At 52.4% G+C, this 20,445-nt stretch overlaps 2 protein-coding genes across 7 annotated transcripts in view; one reads left to right on the top strand and one right to left on the bottom strand.

The window, feature by feature from the left end:
- Positions 1-532: 532 nt before the first annotated feature.
- On the bottom strand, positions 533-11,977 carry SCNN1G (sodium channel epithelial 1 subunit gamma). The gene is made up of 13 exons (XM_050317511.1): positions 11,872-11,977; positions 11,372-11,696; positions 10,244-10,538; positions 9,622-9,815; positions 8,855-8,958; positions 8,180-8,343; positions 5,368-5,466; positions 4,070-4,187; positions 3,483-3,561; positions 3,340-3,397; positions 2,936-2,997; positions 2,664-2,739; positions 533-2,285 (listed from the first exon to the last, which is right to left on the bottom strand). Exons 1-13 carry the CDS (start codon positions 11,900-11,902, stop codon positions 1,896-1,898), a joined length of 1,995 nt encoding a protein of 664 aa, XP_050173468.1. The 5' UTR covers positions 11,903-11,977; the 3' UTR covers positions 533-1,895.
- Positions 11,978-12,430: 453 nt separating this feature from the next.
- Positions 12,431-20,445, top strand: part of USP31 (ubiquitin specific peptidase 31) — a 34,068-nt gene continuing 26,053 nt past the window's right edge. For all 6 annotated transcript variants that reach the window (XR_007629178.1, XR_007629177.1, XR_007629176.1 and 3 more), the window contains exon 1: positions 12,431-13,053. Coding sequence is in view for 1 of the 6 variants with exons in the window: in XM_050317242.1 (XP_050173199.1) it covers positions 12,478-13,053 (576 nt within the window). In the remaining 5 variants the exon portion in view is untranslated. The remainder of the gene's footprint in view (positions 13,054-20,445) is intronic.

The following is a 20,445-nucleotide window of genomic DNA, read 5'->3' as shown; positions in this document are numbered from 1 at the left end:
CCCCTAAGTCTGTTCTGCCACTGTTGCCCATGGGGCAAGGCTGGTGTGATGAGTGTTGGTATTTGATGCTGTTAGAGGTGATGGGGACACACCACAGTTCACCCTAGGCATGTCACTGAGTCCTGGAGCAGGGCCTGAGGCACAGCACAGCTGGTTGCCTCTTCTCCTGTGGTCTCCAAAGGACTCCTCGAGGAGTAGAGCTGTCTGGGGACACCTGAGGTTCCCGGCTCTTTGGTCCCTTGCTGGTTAATGCTGTTTTCTAAAAGGTGTTTTTGCTGTGCTTCTGCTTGTACCCCCTGGTCTCTCCTGCCTGATCCCAAGCCAGGTCCTGCAGCATCCCCCCATCCCATTTCTGTCAAAGGGCTGGGGGTGCTTGGCCAGGGAGCTCAGCACTGCTGAGCACCCACAGCCCTGCGGCAGGCACAGAAAAGTCCTACTGGCTCTTGGGATGCCTGCGTGGAGGTAATTCATAGAGTGCTGATTTAAAACTAAGACAGAGCAGTTACAAAAAAATATATCTTTATTTCTTCAGTATATCATCTATTTAAATAATTCAGTTAAAATAGGTTTTATTGCACATTAAAGAACCTTCCTGGATTCTCACAGTCCTATATAAAATAAAGTCATAGAGAAAGGAAAGGAGACTCTTACACTCACACCCCCTCACACACTCTGAATCGCTCTGGCTCTGCAGACCCCCAGCAGCCACTGTGCAGTAGGTTATGCTCATCCTCAGCATCCACACAGCATGTTGTAGGCAGTGGAGGGTTGGCTGTGGCAGAAGGAGCCAGGTGCAGCACTGGGAGCCAGGGGAAGGGCACTGCCACCGTGCCCAGGGGCCTGAGGTCCCTGTGTGAGCCCTGGCCTGCCTGTGCCACGGGGGAGAGCAGGGCTTGGAGCACAGAAGATGAAATGTGGGTGCTGATGCTGCTCTGTGGATCTGCACAGGTGGGGCAAGGTGGGGTGAGGCATCTGCCGGCTGCCACTGCAGCCCTGCCTGGCTCTGTCATCCCCCAGGCACTGCCAGCTCCAGGGCAAGCAGGTGGGGAACTGGGTGGCTGCAGGAGGAAGTCCTTGCCTGGGGTTGAGCAGGAAAAGAGCAGCCAGCTCTCCGTGAGGCTTCTGGGAAGTCACTTAATAAGCTCCTTGGAAGTAATGTTTAAGGGCTGGCTGAGTGATGTGGAACGGAACAAGCTTGCAGAGGATGCACTTCATTACTGTGCTCTGAATTGGATTTTGTGCCCTTTCAGATGATTCTTTGGGGATGACTCAGGCTCTCCTACCCCAGCTGTGAAATAACTTGTTCTACAACCCCATCTCTGGCTATCCTGGCTCTTCACCTCAGAATAAAGAGCTCCTCAGGCTATCATTGGAAACAGGTTTCTAATGAAAATTCAAGTGAGAGCTCTCCTTGTATCTGTTTTGTGCTCTTCCCAAGCCTCTGTCATGCCTCTTCCAACAAATGCCATGCTGCATTCCTGACAGCCTGGGGTTTTTGCTACAAGTCCAGCCACACAGCAGAGAGTAATTAGCATTAATCCTCAATGTAGTATCAATCTGCTATGGAGCAATTCCTGCTCATGTGCAATGGGGTGTGTGCAGTTGGTGGCTAATGTGTACCTCTGCCTGGTGAGACATCCCAGCCCAGCACCACATCCTGCTCCAGCCATCTTCTGCCATCATTAATTTGAGAACTGATGTTGCTTGAAGCTCCTAATGTCTCTGAGCCCTTGGTTTTTGTGCCTGAGCTTTGCTCAGCGCGGCTTTGACTGCCAGTTCAATCCCTGAATTAAGGGTCTGACCCAGCAGCCCTTCAGTGCTTGTTTGGATCCACGCCTTTGACCTTTGGTCCAGCACCCACCTCCTCGGGCCCCTGGGTGGGTGGGTGACCAGCGTCAGTGCCGGCTGAGCTCCAGTGTGTCGGGCAGCTGCTCTGTGAAGGCCGTCTCAAGCCGCAAAGTGCTGTAGTTGGGGGGGGGAGTCCTGGGCAGGGGGCTGTCCTGGGGCAGCGGCAGGCGCAGGGCAGTGTTGAAGGTGGGCAGGTCCTCGTCGATGCACACGGGGTTGTCGTGGCCCTGCCTCTCCACGTCACTGGCCTGCGGAGGCTTCCCCGGCCCGGCCCGCTTGCGGTTGTTCCACCACTTCTTTGCCTTCTGCCACTGGCGCCGCATGACGATGGAGAGCGAGTCGATGAAGAAGACCTCGATGATCTCGATGACGCAGACGACCGAGCAGCTCATCCAGAGGCCCAGCTGGCCCCCGAAGTTGGACAGGAGAATGACAAGCTGGAAGAGCAGAGAGCACAAGGTGACGGGCTGCGGTGGGCACGTGTTTATGGCGCTGTTACAGTGCCCCGAGCCGGGGCGTGCCGAGTGTTCCCAAATGCAGTGGGCCAAACTCTACTGCCTGCGTCATTCTCTCTGCTTCAGGAGGAGCTCAGAATTGGGCTTACTGAAGGCAGCCCATGGGCTGCCCCAGTGCAGCCAGATGTGGTCAGACAGGCAGAGACACGGCCCCAGATAGGGGCTTCACAGGGCAGGACCAGCCCCAAGGCGCATCTCCAAGATAGCTTCCTGCCCCTGCCTGGGTGGGACTGCTCCCCTGCATGGGAGGAAGTGCTGTGTCTCCCCAAGGCTGAGCAGGGATCAGCTGTGCTCACTTACTGTGTTGGCAGGATTCTCCGAAATGAATCTCTCGTTCAGGTCCTTGTAAAACACCATGAGGTTGGCAAGGTCTGTCCTGAGGGAAGCAGGAGGCAGGCAGAGGGTTTAGTAAAACAATAACATGAAACATACTGAAAAACTATGCAAATAACCAGTTGGACCAGTAGGGCTGGGCTGCTCCAAGGGAGCTTTTTCCCCAATTGCCATCATTAGGGCTGCCGAGATTGTATCAGAGCTGGAGGTGCAAGGCAAGAACTCACAGGGGGACTTACTTGTTCAGTTTCTTGTTGAGTTTTTGCCCTTTGTCCCAGGAGAGAACTCGAAGCATCCAGTCCTGGAGAACAGACAGAAAATGTTGCTGTAGCTTTGTGTGCTTGTGCAGAGATCCCCTGAGAAGGGAGTGATGCTTTATGCCTCCTCTGGCCAGTGTGGGTGCCGAAACTGAGGGTGTGACAGGTCAGCTGTCCCAAAGGGGATCTCCCAGACTACAAGCCAAATTTCAGTTTAATGGTGAACTCTTGGAGGGGAAGCCCTGACTTGGACAATACAGACTGGCCTCTGGAAGCAGCATCCTTGAGTGCTGAGGACTACCCCAGGGCCTTCTGCTTCTGTGCTGAACCTTGCTTAGTGCCTTGTGCCAGGCTGCTGTCCCAGGGGAGCACAACTGGGGACTGACCTCTGACACGGTGGATGGCCACTGGGCAATGCTGGTGGTAAGCGCCCACTCCTTGAAGCTGCAGAGAGAGGCAGGATATCAGTTGTGAGCTTCAACTCCCATGCACACTCAGTGCTTTACCTCTGGTCGTGGCCAAGACTCACCTGCAGGCGTCTTTGCAGATCTGCTGGCAGCCCAGCTGCTCCTTCACGAACTTCTCGTGCAGTCTGTAGTAGCAGTACACTGCAGGGAGGGAGTGGGACAGGTGTGAGAAGCCAGAAAGAAAAGCAAAGGTCTCCTGCTACCTGGGTTGGAGTGCAGCATCTGGGGTGTAGGTGACCTAGGCGATGGTGGGGATAAAATAATTTACCCTAGAAATATACTCTGAAAAGTGGCTCATGCTATGAACTGCCTCACCTGGTCAAGCCCTTCACTCGACTGTTCTGTGGTAGGCACAGGTGACAAGCCATCAGGCCAAGTGTCACAAACCAGTCAGGGCGAACAAGGGAGGTACTTCTGGCTCTGGGTGTGGGAGCTTAAGCGGGTTAAGGCAGATTTGCCTCGTCCCAGCACACTGGAGGGTGCAGGGGGCTGTGTGCTGGGGGGTATAGAGGGGTGCAGGGGGCTCTCTGATGGGGACACTTGGGGTGCTGGGCATGCAGAGGGCTGTGTGACAGGGTTGGTGCTGCAGAGGACATGGCTGGCAGTGGGCACTGAGGCAGCTGCAGTGTGGAGGGGTTTCAATACGCACTCCAGTTTGGGTTCTTCTTGTAGTTGCAGTACTCGGCCCCCACAGGCAAGGGCTGTGCATACTGGGCACAGCCACACGAGTCCACCATGGCCTTCTGGAAGCAGGAGTGCAGGCAGATCTGGGGAGAAAAAACAGAGCTGGGGGCTAAGAGGCAGCACCAACGTCCAGGCTCCTCTGCACCTAAAAACATTCTGCTTATGAGAGCAGCAGTACAATGGGAATCCCATTTCCCAGGACCTTCAGGCTCTGCTGTGAGTGAATACAAACACAGGCAGAAAGTGCCATGGAGGGTTGAGACTCTAGTGCAAGAGATTAAGAATACAATTCTCTCTGAGGATTATATATATATATGGGGTTCTGTGAATGCCCCCGCTTCCCCTACAACCACCAAAAGCTTCACTGTTGCAGTTGCTCTTTCCAGAGTCAAGGAGAAGGTTTTTGGCCTGCCACGGCACATTGCCCATGAATCACCAACTAGGTGTGTGCGGGAAGTGACTCACAGGAGAAAATGTCCACAGCTTCCACCAAACTCTGATGGTGCCTACTGAGAGACCTGAAGCTGTGAGGATTAATATGGCAGCAGAGCTGTGGTTTGTGCTAGAACACTGGGGCATGCAGGAACTGAACTTCTCTTTGAAATCTCAGTCAAGCCTTTTGGTCCCAGCCCTCATGAGCCCTGAGTTTTGGTGAAGTACTGTTCTTAAAAACCTGAGATAATGTCTGTATGATCTTACTACATCACAGCAGAGTTCATATTGCCCATGAAATACAAATCCAGGCTAGGCCTGGGCTTTGCAGCAGGCAGCAGCTAATGTAAGTACAATTCTTCAAGTGGAGAGTGCCAGAACAACTGACATTCTCCAAGCGGACCCAATTACAGAAACCATGCAAAATTAGTGGAAACTTGCTCTGTAAACAAACATCCTGCTATCTGGATACTGATTAGATGGTATCTGTTATTCTTGGAGTCCTAAAGGTCACAATTTCTGGCTTCAAGGGTTACTAAGCTGCAACCTTTACTTGGCCAATATTTTCCAGTCTCACATTGCTTGAAAATTGCCTAATGAGCTCATGTTCTCTCTTTATCTAACAGGGTGCCTGAGGGAACTTCAAATAGCAACCACTTAGGAATAAAAGTTGTATTTTAAGAAGTGCTGTGGCATTTTACATCAGTGGTTAAAGCAGACACCCTGCACCTGGACTGCTCCCAATCTCGGGTCCTGAACCACAGAATATTATAAAGCTTTTCATGCAGGTAGTTTTCAAGCAACTGATAAAACCAAGTGTAATGGATTTACCTGGAGGGAGTAGCTCTTGTTATAGAGATTTTCCACGGGTATGTCAGCTCCTGTCTCCGTGCAGTCACTGTAGGGTTTGCTCAGCTTGCGAGACCGAGTCTGAGAACCAGAAAAGAATGAATCTTGGTTTTTTTGAGTTTGCAGAGAAACCAAAGGATTCAGTGGCACTTCATCCCAATTCTGAAACTGTAAGTGATGGGGCAGCTTTGAACAGCATGTTTACCTTTTGCCACCTAAAACGATTAGTCAATCCCTTGTCAAAACAAGTTCCTTTTGTTTCTAATATTCATAAAAACACTGCTCTGGCTGGATTTTCTGCTGTCGTCCTTAAAACCTTCTGCAGGAATGTGAGGTGGTATAATTATAGCAGGAAGGATTTTTCAAAGCAGAGTAATTCATACGTATGTTCTCTCCTAGTCCTAGAGGCTGTGCATCCTTCACCCTGGATGTTAGTGTTCTGAGGGAGGGGAGTTGTTAGCTGGGGGTTTTGGGTGGTTTTCTGTGAGGACCCCCACCTTGACAAGCTGTTGTTGCAGTGGCTGCTCCTGTGCCGTGGGTAAACAGCACTTGAGGCTCCACTAGTGCTCGACAGCACCTCTCTGAAACCACTCTAAATGAAATGCTTGTGTCTCCTTCAGGTCTTTTTCCAGGTGCTGCTTTGACCCTTCCTCTTGAACGCTAAGGCCTTTTCCTGTTCTGCAAACTCTGCCCAGAGCAAAGAGCTCTGAAATGCGAAGTCAGTGCCTGCAAGGTCTGTGAAACCAGGGCTGGGAGCCCCCAGATTCCTGAGACCTAATTCCAGCTCCATCACCTGTTTCCTGCAGACTGCCTCACCTTCCTCAGCCCTTGTTATCTTTCTGCAGTAATTATCCACTTTACAACAAGGTGGCTTGAAACCACAAGAAACATCCATTTAAGAATCCATTCACCTGTCTTTCTCCACAGAGTTTAAAATTAGAATTAAAAAGTCTATACAAAGGATCAATTTAACAGGAACCTGAGAAATGGTGGTTACCTTTAAGACACTAATCGCAGCTCTTCAGGTTCCTGAGGTCACAACTGACAAGAGAAGGCTCTGGGCCTCTACAGTGCAAGTCAGCACTTGTAGAGATGGTCAAACCTCTCTTTGGAGGGAAAGATGTGATTTCAGTGTTAGAAATGCATCATTTCTAAAACTGAACAAAACCAGCTTTTAATATGCTTTTAACTTCCACAAACCATGTAGTGCCTGGACACTGTGTGCTCCTGGAGCTTGCAGATGATCGATCCCTTGTATAAAATTATTTTGTCATGGCTTACACTCCTACAAAAGCTTACTTGTACCTTCAGGTACTGAAATAATTTCCAAATTAAATATTTAACTAGAGCACTGTAACTCCAACCAAGCAATGCTTTGTTTGCATTCCAAATATCTTGGAATATTTTTGGAGGGGGGGGGCAGTCCTAGTACCCAGTAGAAACCCAGGAGTGATACTCAGACACTGATGCTGTGTTTGGAGCCCAACAAGCAGCACCATGTGTGACACACGTGCTATGCCCTCCTCTGTGTTCCTGATGTGGGTACAAGGACTGATCCAGCAACTCAGTATTGCAGACCTGTCCTGACAATAGTGAGGCCCCCTCGGCAGGCTCTCTGGAGTTGTCCTTTCCCGGAAGGACCATGATCACCAGCTTTTGTTCTGTGACCAGAAATCGTAACCAGCTTCTATTCTGGCTGCCACATCAGGATGCAACTGGATCCCTTCCTCATGCCAAATCTCTTAAATACAGACACTGAGATGTGCTCGATCTTGTTTTTTATACTATAGCAATGTATAGCCCAAACCTGTGCCAGGAAAATATTACATTAAATATCGAGACTTTGCCTGCAGTGATGGTAGGGTGTGATGGTTAAAAGAAACAGTCTTGTGAGACTTCTCTCACCGACCTAGTTTGCAAACCTTCCAGTCACATTTGACCAAGCAGTTGCTGCCACAGTTTTCCAGACAGCTGGAAGACAGTTAAATATTTGCACATTTTAAAACATCAGTCCTCTTATGTCTTTTCTAATGCAGGGCCTATCTCCATGCGGCACACCCAGATAAGCAGGATGGCTGATGCTCCAACCGACCATCAGGAAGAAAGGCAGAGCTGAAGTGCTCACTTAACAGCCCATCCAGATAAAAGGGATCTGGCACAGCTTTCACTGCTCTGCTGAGGAACGAAGCCCTTTGGGTCAAATGCTTTGTCTGAATTATGCCAAATGAGGAAATTGGGAGCTGCAGCCCTCCTTGCCCTTGCCAACAGCAGGTAAGCTATGCTGCCAAAGGCAGAGCTGCTGCCCACGAGGGTGTTTTTACAGCCGGGATAGGCAGAAACCCAGCAAAATGAGGACTGCACCCACAAAACAGTTAAAGGGACCGAGGCCAGCGCGGGGACCCACAGCTCCCTGTCCTCCACCCTGGGACCTGCGTGGCATGAAACTCACTGCTCACTGCTAAAGCCAAACGAGGCACTTGACAGCACATTTCTGTGGTTGTGGATTTTGCTGTGAAATCAAAACCAAAAATCCCCCGGAAAGCCAAGGGCTGGGAGAAAAGGGAGAACAAACAAGATCCCAAGAGCTGTTGCATTTATAAAGACCTGATTTTCCCATGGCCTCTTTTGTTCAGAAAAGTGCTATCACAGGATTTTCCTCAGGGCACTTCAGCTGCTGAGTGGGAGGTATTTAGAAGCCTTCCAGCTGCTGGCTCCCTGCAAACACCCCATCAATTCCTATTTACAGCTCTCCCAAGGCAAAGGTACACCTGGAAAGGAGATTGCTTCCACTCACAAAGTGCATCCCTATGGAGGTGGCTGCTGCAGTCTCAATTTCTGTGCCGATGTCTTCGATGAAGGGATACTCATTTTGGTCATGGACAATGATCTTGGCTCCTGTGGACGTCACCAGGAAGGGGTTGTAGTCTGCTTCGTCAATGTACAGAACAACCTGCAATCCTGAACCGCAGAGACAACAGGCGCAGAACAGTTATATCAGGAGCCAGAGCTGCGTTTTCCCGTCAGGGAGGGCAGCATGGTTTATTTAATGTTATCCAGCCTTAAGTAGAACTGTAACAGCCGAGCCCAGCCTCTGCTGGGTCAGTCTTAGACAACTGCAGCCAGTAACATCCCTCGGTGGCCCCGAGTACAACAAACAAATAAAACCTGCTGAGAACGTGGCTGAAACTCACTTAAAAAAGTTATATAACTGGGCAGCAGTGATTTCAGCTGGAAAACATTAGTGATGCAATGATATTATCTGTATTCTCAAGCAAGAGTTTGCACTAGTTCAAACAGGCATTTCCCCAATCAGCCTGTACATCTACAGCCAACAACCTCTCATGCTCCAGCAGGATCCAGTTCACTGAAACACTTGTTATCAAACAGTTCCTCTGCAAACCGCCCCAGAACAACACACTTGTACAAACTGCCCTGGAACAACACACGTGCACAAACTGCCCCCACTCACCGTACTCGCTGCCACCCGTGGAGGTGCTCAGGATGGTCCCGTTCTCACCGCTGTTGAAAGTGTAGCAGTTGCCATGGAGAGGGTGATGGAAACGAGTGAAGTGCCTGGAAGAAATCGAACATTGCGACACTGATACCTGCAGTTCTGTCTCTGGGAGAAAAGCAGCACATCTGGGCTTTGGTTTTGGCAGAGACAGAGCAGGACTGCATGAGGAGTTTGGTCTTTCCTTCTAAGCAATTTATTTTGCTGAAAGGTGCGTGTCTCTGAATATCTTGAAACTACGTGGCACTATGATCTGCTTCAATAGATCAGGAAAAGGAAATTTGAGGAGATTTTCATGTGGGAATGGAGGCTGAAAAGGTGGGGGAAGCGGATTCACAGAACTAGCAGGAAGTGGGGGATACACAGAGCCCTCTCCCATCTGACAGCCAAGTATCTACAGGCACACTATCATTCCCATCTACAACTGCTCCCCCGGGATGCCTCTCCTTCTAGCAGGACACATAGGAATTGCACTGCCACAACCACAAGCAGGTAGATTTGATTCTGCCAAGGATAAATATAGGTTTATCTGAAATGTGTACAGCAGAACACTAAGACAAATTAAATCAAAGAGCATAATTAATTTCAGGAAGAGGCAAATATTTGCTTTGATTTAAACAATGGCAGTCATTTGCTGGAATTCAGCAAATACCAAATATTCCATTCCTACATATCATGGACTTGGAAATAAGCTGTTAGCTGGCAGGAATTTTCTGTGCACTGACCTTTTGTCACAAGATAGGCCATCAAAGAAACATGTCAGTAGAAGGTCATCAGCAGAATAACTCAATTTTTCTTTAGTCTCCAGGGGAATTTGTGCCATGATGTTCATGTAATGCAGCTTGTACCACTCCTGGATAGCATTAACACCCGAACTGAACGTGTACAGGGCACACTCACTGCTGTTGTTTGCGTCACACTGACAAGCACAAAAGGGGGAAAAATGTTTCACATGGAATGAAATTATGGATTCTACAAGGTATGTGTGATAGTGTTTTTCTTCCACAAAAATAATCACGTAAGAAGTTACAGTGGCACAAACGGGCATCAAAGACCTTTTATTCAGGGCTAAGTGATATAACCAAATGTTTTAGGCCCAAAGGAAAGGTCACAGAAGGCACTAAATTATTTGGAAATACTTCAGGAAGGTATTTCCCTCCCAGGGAGTTGGAGGTTAATCTGCAGCTGCCACGGAGGCTTGGGCAGAAGAGCTGACAGGGTGCTCTTCATACCGTTCACAATAAAGCCACCTGAGCAGGCAGTTAAACCAGACAGAGGGACACTGACCCCAAACAGCCCTTCGTTGCCCCACAGGGAACTTGCTGGCCAGGGCACAGTGACACTCACCAGCTGAAAGCCGATGATGTCATTGGAATCGCCGGAGTTCACGATGGACGAGTCCTTGTGAAAGACACTTCCCTCTATTTTCCTCTTCTGCCCACTGTGCAGGTCAGTTGCTGTCCTAGAGAAGTCCTCGACCTTCAGCAGAGGGATCTGCTGGAAGAAGTCACTCCCTGTGCTGTTCCAATCATCCACTGACCGGCGTACCTTGGACTTGCCCTCGGAAAACCCGTAGAAAGTCTCCAAAGCTTTTTTTGTCTCTTTGTCCAATTCAGATAAATATTCTTTCATGGCACTGTACCTGCATGGCAGACAATGTGACACAGTGACACCCCGTCCCACCTCACCGCCCAGCCACAGCGCTCTGCCTGCTGCGCTGTGGATCCCATGGCTCAGGACACAATTCCTTGTGGAGGTCTCACACCACTCACTCTCTTATACTGGTGAGGGCAGACACAGCTATGTCTGTGCAGAGATCTCAGAGCAAGGACCACAGGAAGCAGAACAGACTGAAATACAGAGAAAGCCCTCCCAAGACTCACAAGCTCCTCGTGTTAGGAAGCCCAAGAAGGCAGAACATGTGGAAATAAGACTTCTGCATCTGTGTAGAGACACTAGGGAGCTGGATGGCCTGCAGGGACTGGTGTGGGGAGCTGGCAGCAGAACAGACAGCAGCATAAAGTGTGATTTGACAGGAGAAAATGTACTGCTGATGGATAATGTCAAAATATCCCATAAGGAAAGAAAGAGGCAACAGAGGAATGACAGATGTGCCCTTTCTAGTCTTCAGGAGATGACACTGTTTGTAATCATCAAACTTTGGTTCTGGAAAGAAGGCAATTTGAAGAGAACCAAGGAGATGATAGGGGCTGTCTGGAGCAGAAACCGAAATGCACCGAGCTGAGCTCAGAAGCCAGATGAGGGGCGTGAGTGTAACCCACACGTGTCTGAAGTGCATCAACACTGAGTGGGGATGCTACACTCAAGGTGCTGCGGAGGGAAAATGCTGACAAGCAGCACTGGGACAAGCCCGGGAAGGGGTTTGGTGTTGGGCTGGTGGGGGATGATGGACTCACTGTGAGCCCTGGCCGGTGACTCCCCCCCTTGTCCTCCTGCCAGCCCCCCGGGTCTTACTTGTAGGGGTTGATGTTGCAGATGGTGACAGCAGGGAAGGGCAGCTTCTGGAACTGGACGGTGACGGAGACCGAAGCGCTGTAGTAGTTCATGAGGAGCTCCGCGCACTGCCAGAGGATGAGCCCCACAGCGCTGAGGGTCAGCAGGATCCAGAGCAGGCGGCGCAGGCGGCCGCGGGACACCACGATGCGGCGGCAGCCGTGGGTGTTGGTGTTGAGGCAGTACCAGCGCATCAGCTCGCTCAGCGTCGGCGCCTGCGGGCCCCGCACCGGCAGCGTCCGCTTCAGCCGCGCCGTGATCTTCTTACCAGGGGCCGTGGCGGCCGCTGCGGGCGGACCGGGCATTGAGGGGGCGGCGGCGGGACAGGCGCCCTCCCTAATCCGTGCCCCGCCACCCCGCGATCGCGAGTCCCATCCCGCGCGGCCCCGCCACCCGGCATCCCTCCCCGCTCTCGCCGTTTCATCCCCGGAGCGCCCGTTCCCGGAGACGCCGCGCCTCACCTCGTCCGCTCTCCGGGCCCGGTGGGGCCATGCTGCGCTCCCGGCCCCGGCGCCGCTGCCGATGAGGCGGCGGGCGGCCGCCGCGACACCTACTCCCGCCACCGCCCCGCCCCGGCCCGCCCCGCCGCCGCCGCCCGCCCCTCGGCGGCCGCGCAGCGCCGCCCCACGGCGGCCGCGGGGGCTGCGCGGAGCGGCGGGACCAGGCGCGTCTGTGCGGGCCGGGCGGGGCGGGCACGGCCGGGCGGGCCCCGCGGGAGGCGGCGAAGCTCCCGCACCGCGTGCGGGGCCCGAGGGGCGGGGCCTGGGGCGGGGCCGTGGGGTGCGGTCCGTCCCGGCCCCGCCCGCCCCGTGCCCGCCGCGCCCGCAGCAAAGATGGCGGGGCTGCGGCGGCGTCTGCCCGTCGCTAAGGTGGCGGTGCGGTCACGTGGCGCCGCGCCCCGCCCCGCCCGCTGCATGGCGGCGCCGTGAGGCGGCGGAGCCGCGGCCCGACCCGGCCCGGCGGGATGCGGCGGCCGCCGCCGGGCTGAGCTCCGGGCCGAGCGCCGGGCGGGCCGAGGGCCGAGAGCCGAGAGGGCCGAGCGGGGATGCGCGCTGCGCCGCGCCGCCATGTCGCGGGTGAGCAGCCCCGGGCCGGCCGGCAGCGCCAAGGAGAAGCGCTCCTTCAGCAAGCGGCTCTTCCGCGGGCGGGCGGCGGGCGGTGGCGCGGGCTCGGCCCCGGCCGCCGTCCCGGCGCCCTCTGGGCGGTCGCTCGGCGGGTTCATGAGCCGCGTGCTGAAGACCCTCTCCACGCTCTCGCACTACAGCAGCGAGCCCGAGCCCCGCGGCGCGCTCGCCCCGCGCCTGCCCCCGCCGCAGGCGGCGGGCGGCCTGGGCAGCTGCTTCCCGCCGGGCCCGCCGCGCAGCCCCGAGCCCCCGCCGCGCCCCGCCGGCGGCTCCGAGGCCGTGCCCGGCGTGGCGGGGCTGCGCAACCACGGCAACACCTGCTTCATGAACGCCATCCTGCAGTGCCTCAGCAACACCGAGCTCTTCGCCGAGTTCCTGGCGCTGGAGCAGTTCCGCGGCGGGCCGCCCCCCGCCGACGGGCCGCCGCCCGCGCCCGGCGAGGTCACGGAGCAGCTGGCGCAGCTGGTGCGGGCGCTCTGGACTCTGGAGTACACCCCGCAGCACAGCCGCGACTTCAAGGTGAGGCGGGAGGAGCGAGCGCGAGGCCGCCGGGACAGCCCCGGAGCGCCGGGGCCCGCGGGGAGGGAGTGACAGCGGAAAATGTGTCACAGGCATGGGTCGCATCAGTTCAGAATGTGACACAACGTGCCCCCTGTCGCATGGGCACCACAGCTGCGGTGGGTGCCTTGCTGCCGAGCACCCACATGGTGGGAAGAACCCTCTGGCCTCGCCAGCTCTGTGCCGGTAGCTCTGGAGAGCTGCTCTCATCCTGTCCCCGGGGCGCTGCTGTGGGCACCCAGGACAAGTGGCACCAGGTTTTTCTTGCAGAGTAAGTTGGAGAGGAGATGCTCAGATGCATGAAAACACAGCAAGAGTGTCATCGACGCGGCCTTGGGCTCCGCGTGTTCAGGTGGGGCGTGCAGCAGGTAGAGATGGTGAGTCCCGGAGTTGGCTCTCCCTCGGTGCTCCTGGATGGTGGGATGTCCCAGAGGCTTCTCCGAGGTGTCGTTGGCCTTTGACACTGTTGGCTGTTTGGATGGATGCATGGCCTGCACCTCTTCCTTTTGCCTCTCCTGTGCCTTTCCAGGCAGCTGCACCCACCCAGTCCCGTAGCAGTGCCAGGGTATTCCCTGGGGAGCCCAGCTGTTTGCCTTGGAGTGAAGGCATCTGCCCTCTCTCAGGGTGCCTGGCTCTGGTGTTGTCGGGACAGGTCGTGGAGGAACGCTTGGGAAGCCGATCCTCTCGGTGTGTCCAGTTGTCACAGCACCACAGGGCACTTGCCTTGACTGCTCCCGAGGCGCTCTGGCAGGAGAAGAAATTGTGGATTTCTCCTGAGTATAGTAGGAATAAAAGGTGGTGAAAGCAGAATTTTCTTCTGCCAGTGGAGCAAATAGAGTCAGAAGGGAGAGCAACCCTCTTTCTGGGACAGGCTTGGCTGCTTGGGCAGGCTGTGGGAGCTGGGCTCGGATATGAGTGGCAGCAGGAGAAGAGCAGCAGGGCCGGGGATTAAATTAAGTCCATTTTCCACGGGCATTTATAGTGGAACTTTGCTGTTTGCAGGCGTCACTGACGGTAAGTGAGTGCTTGTTATGCTCGTGGGTGGAGCTGGAGCCCATCCATCTTCTACCTGCCAGGAGAACTCTGGGGGTTTTAAAAAGCCTCTTGCTGGGGGGATCTTGTCCCAGTCGGTCTAGTTCAGCACTGCACAGTGCCGGCAGCCCAGGTCGTGCTGAGAGACTGTGTCATTATGTCAAGTCTGTTCCCTTATACGGGTCAATTAATTCTAATAGGAAATGAACACCTCTAAAGACAGTTAAGTCACCTGAACCTGCTGTTAAATTCAGTGTTCTTAGTTAAACTTTTTCTCAGCAGCAGATTTACAGAGTTCATTTACAAACGTAAACAATGGGCTTAGGCTGGAGAAAGGCAAAGATCGGCGTTTTCACTCTGGAAATTGCTGCTTCTCCATAAAACAAAGAAAACATCCCCCCAGGCTTGTTCTGGATAGTCAGATTCCTGATCTGCCTTGCTATAATTGTTTGTAAGGGTGAAAAGAGTTTTCAAGAGAGTCATTCTGGGCTTTCCTTCCAACAATAATAGCCATGGACAGTAGTATTTATTTGGTAGCCAGAAAGCTCTTTAGCCAGCATACTTGGAAATATGGGGGGGGTTGCCTTTTTTATCTCTTTTGGCAGCAAATGTAACTGGGCGAAGGCACTTCCTAATTCCTAAATACTTCTCTGCAGGGGCTAAATGTATTTTAGGATAAAGGATAATACTTATCTTTTTGTTGGTTCTTGTATCTGTAAGCTTCTCGGAAAAGAGGAAGTCATTTTCAAGGGAGTGTGTCTTGGAGTCCTTGTGAACAGGGGCCTTTTAGGGGGTGAGTTTTGGGATGCTCTTTACTCTCAACTGGTTTTTCTTGGTAGTGTTTTCTCACTTATGAAGTTGCTCTTCAAGAAATAACCCATGCCAAGGGTTCCTGAGTCATGCTGAAAACAAGGAAAATGCAACTGAAACAAGGGGTTTGTGAAAAATGGTTGGTCTTGTATTTGCAGGATGAGGGAGAGCTTGTGCCCTTTGAGGGGAGGTCTGAAGTGCTGGCAGAGCTGGGGGAAGCTTGGGGAAGCAGCAGATGTAGAAGGCTGAGGCAGCAGGAAAAGATGCGGGAAGGAGTGCACTGGGAGGTGGAAGCAGAAGGGTTTGGTTCCTGGGCTGGGAGCAGAAGGGAGCCTGGGCAGCCCTTCCTGGGAAACAGAATGGAAGCACCATGACAGGGCTGGTGGTTCCTGGATTTATCTCTGCTGTGGATTACCTTCCCATTGGTCCTGTGTTTCTTTGCGGTTTGTTTTAACAATCCTTCTCTTCTGATTGCTCAGTGGGTTTTGTTTTCCTGCCCAAACAAAGCTGCTGCTTTCATAACAAGGGCCAATATTGCAGCCTGTGCTTCCTCTTTCCCCTTTGTGATGATGTGACAATGGTGACAAACATCTATTGTATAAGCAGGGCTTTGGGCTTGTTTTTTTCTAGGGAGCTGTCCTGTCCTCCCTGCAAAGTTTCTGGGAGTGTCAGGGAGGACAGAGCACCCTTTGTACTGGGAATTGGTCTGCAACACTTGGAGGTGATGGTGGGGGTCTTCAGCGAGAAGGATTTTGATTTGAACTAATTGGGCTTGAAAAACTGTATCTTATGCAAATCCTTTGCCTTTGCTTTCCATGGAGTTCAGGTCTCCTGTGGACGATGAGGCTTTTTCTGTTTTGAAACTTTGAGGCCATGAGGAGTTGCACACTGAAGCATGTCAGTGTTTAACAAGACCCTTCGCGTGCTACAGCTGGGATTGCGTTTTTTTTGTCCTACAAGACAAAGATGGCCTTGACTGTCACCTGTAGCATGTACAGCAAATACAGCACAATCACCATAATTCAGTTGGGTTGAATTATCAGAATTTGATCTGAACCTAAAATGAATCCTTGTTGGTAGAGCAGGGATTATTGTGCCAGGTTAAAAGTGCTGCTTCCTTATTTATTTTTAAATCTGTGTTTGATGTGAGGTTTCACAGTAGGTATGTGTAACTCTTCCATTTCAAGGTATTTTGGGAATGCACTTGGTGCAAATATCTCACTTGGGACAAGCAGTGTGCCAGCTGAGTTGGGTGCTTCTTTGGAAGTTAATCACTAAGTCCTAAGTTACAAAGGAACTGTTGATGTGTACGAAGGAAGTGTTGATGTGCCCAGATCTTTGCCTCCCCTTGCAGGTGCGGTGAGAGCCGTTCTCAGTGGGGGCTGCTGGGGGGAATGTGGGCATGGGGAGCCTTCGGTCCCGCACGTAGAGCTGTTGGCCTCAAGCCTTTTTGCTCACCAGAGCCCTTGTGCTTTGCTGACGGGACCAGTGATGTGTGAAGTGGGATCTCCCAGATCATATTTAATTGTCTTGCTCTGTGCTTAGCACAGGATCAGTTATTTTGTTCTGGACAGGGTCAACTGCTTATTCCTAAAATGTTTCTGCAGAGAGATGACTGTCCTCCCTCTGCACAGGGAGATGGAAGAAAGGGATATGAAAGAAAAAACACAAGACTCTTCACCCTTCCCTCCTGGTTCCTTGGCTCTTGATTCCTAGTGTTTCATATCTTGTGTTTCTCTAAAAGGGCTTTGAGTGGGGCCACAGAACATGGAATCTTGAAGTGCTTGTTCCATTTCAATCCAGGTGCTCCCAGTGGTGGTATCACACTGGAGAGACTTACCCTAGAGCTGCTCTGGGATTTGGAGTTGACACGCTTTCCTTGAAACAAAAAGCAAGTTACAGATTTTCTACATCATTATTGTGAGAGTTTTTGACATCACAGGAATGTGTTTCACTGGGATCTAACACTTGGCAGACTTGCCGTGCTAGACTTTTTTAGATGTTAATGATCAATAAGATGCAAGTACATTACTGGGGGCGATGTTTTGTTTTGCTTATTTCTTTGCGTGTATTTCCTTACAATAGTTTTACTCCCCCTCCACACACACATAAACCCCCTGGGAAGGGTTTACTGCAGTAAATCCTCACTGCCTTAAGGCAGCAGTCTGACTTATCTGTGAAATCCGAAGGCTTTCCTGGGGATTTCAGGGTTATGCTTCAAACTTTGATCTGAGCGAGTGCAGCACAAGGCCAGGGAGCCAAGGCTGAGCGGTGGGGTCTGGAGGTCGGATGTTTTTTGCTGAGGGGGTTCTGCTGGAGGGGGCAGCAGAAGGGTGGTGTGGGTGCTCCCCTCTGGAGCAGAGAGACAGGTGAGGGGGAGGCAAGGGAAGAGACCCCAGTGTGGAGCAGCTCTGCGGCCCCACTGCGAGGTGGCCCTGGGGGCTGGGAACCCTCTGTAGGGCTGGAAGGGCAACTGTGCATCGTTGCCAAAATGTGTTTTCTGTCTTGCTCCCAGGTCCTTATTTCCAGCTGCCTGTGCAGAATGACACATGGTGAAAGTATGAGAACCATGTCGTGCCTGGCAGCCAGTGAAAGTGGTGAGGGGAAGTGAGTTCCCAGGCAGCTTAATTGGATCTGTGTTGCTCTACACTGGCCTTTGTACACGGCCACATGATTGGGGTGAACCCATTCCTGCTGCCATTTGAGCAAAGCTTAATGAACTCCTTTGGATATGACTGTGTTATTGAAGTGAATGTTTGTTGTAAAGTGGATGGGGAGGCTCCCTGGAGCAGTAGTGATCAGATCCCCCATCTCAGGGTCTGTGTCCAACTTGGGGCCCAAAGCTGAGCCTGCAGAGAGTGGGAGAGGTGCAGGTGTGCAGCTGGAGCATGAACTCCTCAGGCTGCTGAGCCCAGACCTCGTGTCCATCCTCTACATTGGTATATACTGATTCTTCTTTACTGAACTGCTTCATATTTGTGTCATTCCCCAGCTCCTCAGTGCCTCATTCCTTTGAATCCCACTGGTTGCTCTGCTAGGGTAGCAGGAAAACAAGGTCTTGTTGTTGAACAAAGTGGGGTTTCTGCTCCTTATAGGGATGAATTTTCCCAGCAGCCAGTACCAACTCATGGTGGTGCCTTCTGGCAGGCAAGAGCTGCACTCCTGCAAAGGGCCCAGGAAGGAGCGTGCCTGTTTTGGAATGCAGCACCCACAATCCACCTCTTTGTCCATGTGCACACATGGCAGCCCCTGATAGCATCATCTGGGCAAACTTCACTCTCTCTTTATGTGTTGAAGCAAGGTGGATAATGAGGATTAACCGAGTCTTCAGCCTGGAAGGGTGAGAGTAGCTGCTGGCAGGAGATTGATGTCAGGCAGGGACCAGTGGGCTGATGCTTCCTGTCCAGGCTTGTTAAACGTGGTGGAGAATCCCTCTGGTGCTGGTGTGCTGCTCCCTGCCCTGCTCCTCTTGGCTTGTTTTCTGAAGTGTTCCCATAAGCAGCTGTGCTTCTTCCCTTCTGTGGTGGACAGGGCCCAGCTGTGCAGGGACACTGCTGCGCAAGGAGCTCCAGGTCCCACACGGTGCTGCCTCCAGAGCCCGGCACCTCTGGATGCCCACGGAGCAAGGGAGAAGTGTTTTGTCCTGCCCTGGCTGCTGGGACAGACCTACTGTCGTCAAAGCTTCCTTTTTCCTGTCTGGTGGATGTGGTAAGGTTCAGCCCATGGGGATCTCTTCTGCCCATCCTCAGTGCTGGGGAGGGGGAGTGGGCATGTGAGCCCCGAGGCCTAAACTGTGCTGCTTTTTGGGTATTGCTGTCCCCAGAGAAGAGCATCTCCAGAGAGGGAAAAGCACTACCTGTGTGTGCAAGCAGAGGGAGTAATTTAGGTACGTTCTTCATGAGGTGTCTGCTGTAGAACCTACCAAACACAGAAGTGTGGCTGTGGGCTTAAAAAAGAAAAATAACGTGGTTGAGCATAACTCACTGTTCAATGGAAGGTAAAGAATAGCCTTTCTCTCCTGTGCACGTGTGTCACTGGGTCAGGCCTCTAACGAGTTGGCTTCATCCGTTCATGTGTAAAATCCTTCCACAGCTGCTTCCTGCCAGGGCCACGCTGAAAAATAGTGGACTGGTGTTTTTCCTCTAGTTGTCTTTGTGATCTGGAACAATAATAGCAGCAAAGAAGAGGCCAGTAGTTTAGCTCTGTTTGGATTTATTTATTGCATCTATTTAGAGCAGTAGATGAATGATTATTAAATTTGCAGTGGGCTGATAAAAATGATAATGTGTCTTTGTTGTAAATCTGCTATATGGATAGGCAGGGACTGGTTTGGTTGCAAGGTACCTGCATTAGGGAGAGGTCAGTGAGTGGGATCGATAGGAAATTCTGACTTTTCCCCCCTCCCCCTCCTTTTAGCTCTTGGGATGGTGCCACTTCATTTAGGGTGCCTGTGTGATGGAGCTTGCACATCTGGGGGAATGGAGGATCCATCCTCCTCCTGCCAAGCTTGTAAGGGCTGAGCTGAGGAAGGGCTGCAGGTCCTGTACAGTTGTGGAAGGTGTTGGGGGGGAGTGTCAGAGCCCATGCCCACTCCTGGTGCCTCAGAGCTGAAACAGCTGCATCAGAATCATTCCGCAGTCGTTCTTAATACAGGATGTTAAGTGCTGGATGGAGGTGGGTCAGATGTGCCACCTATACTTACAGCAGAACCAGATTAGGGGCAGAGGTTAAAAGCTGTTGGGGGTTGGTATATATGGTGTTTTTCATGTGTTTTTAAAGCATTTGCTTCTTAACTCTGTATCTTCAGCCAGTTGCAGATGCTGTTGCATTACTTCAGGACCAGCAAAATGTGGTGTTGTCTTCTCTTCCATGAAAAGCAAAACTGGAGGGAAAGTTTGGGGTTATGGCAAGGGCATGACCTGCTGCCAAGCTGGAAGGGCGGTCTTGGAAAGTAAATATGGAGAGGTGCTGGGTGGCCATTGCTCAGTGATGAGGTACTTACTTTGTCCATCAAATATTCCCAGAGTTGTTCAGGAATGGCCAGTCTGGCTGGCAAGAGGCTGCAGTTTCCCACCTATAGCACAGGGCCCTGGAGACCCCCCAATGCTCTCATACCCATGGCCCTCAGCCTTGTGAGGGGGCTGGCTGGGTACAGGGTGGCATGTGGGACTATGTTTGGTGCTGACCCATCAGGTAAGGGGGGACTGTGCTTTAGGAGTTCCTGGTATTTGTCTCTAATTGTTAAATTGTTAATTCGAGTCAGCGCCTTTATGTCTCTAGGATTTAATTGTCCCTCAGCACTGACTGTTCCAACTGTGTCTGTTGCTCCTCTTCTCACCCCCTGTGTCTGGCATTGCCTTGCAGCTGCAGCCTCCTGGAGTGGGTCGGGAGGAGGGCACAGCATTCCCGGGGGCAGCAGCCGCAGAGGTTTAAGCAGTAAGGGACCCACGTGTAACAGTGTTGGAAGAAAGTGTGAGTGATGCTAGGAACACACTGCTGTTACTGGAGTGT

Source organism: Myiozetetes cayanensis, unplaced genomic scaffold, assembly GCF_022539395.1.
Source record: "Myiozetetes cayanensis isolate MyiCay16 unplaced genomic scaffold, myiCay2020 scf20-37, whole genome shotgun sequence".
NCBI classification, from domain to species: Eukaryota; Metazoa; Chordata; class Aves; order Passeriformes; family Tyrannidae; genus Myiozetetes; species Myiozetetes cayanensis.
Note: the sequence above shows the minus strand (reverse complement) of the source record. Positions and strands in the feature narration are given on the sequence as shown.

Bases quoted from the DNA above. Each gene is read 5' to 3' on its own strand.
- SCNN1G (XM_050317511.1), bottom strand. From the start codon at position 11,902: ATGGCCCCACCGGGCCCGGAGAGCGGACGAG. The intron at 9,816-10,243 runs GTGAGTGTCACT...TGTGCTTGTCAG, and splicing joins ACATCATCGGCTTTCAGCTG to TGTGACGCAAACAACAGCAG. The intron at 2,740-2,935 runs GTAAGTCCCCCT...TGCTTCCCTCAG, and splicing joins CTCAACAAGAAACTGAACAA to GACAGACCTTGCCAACCTCA.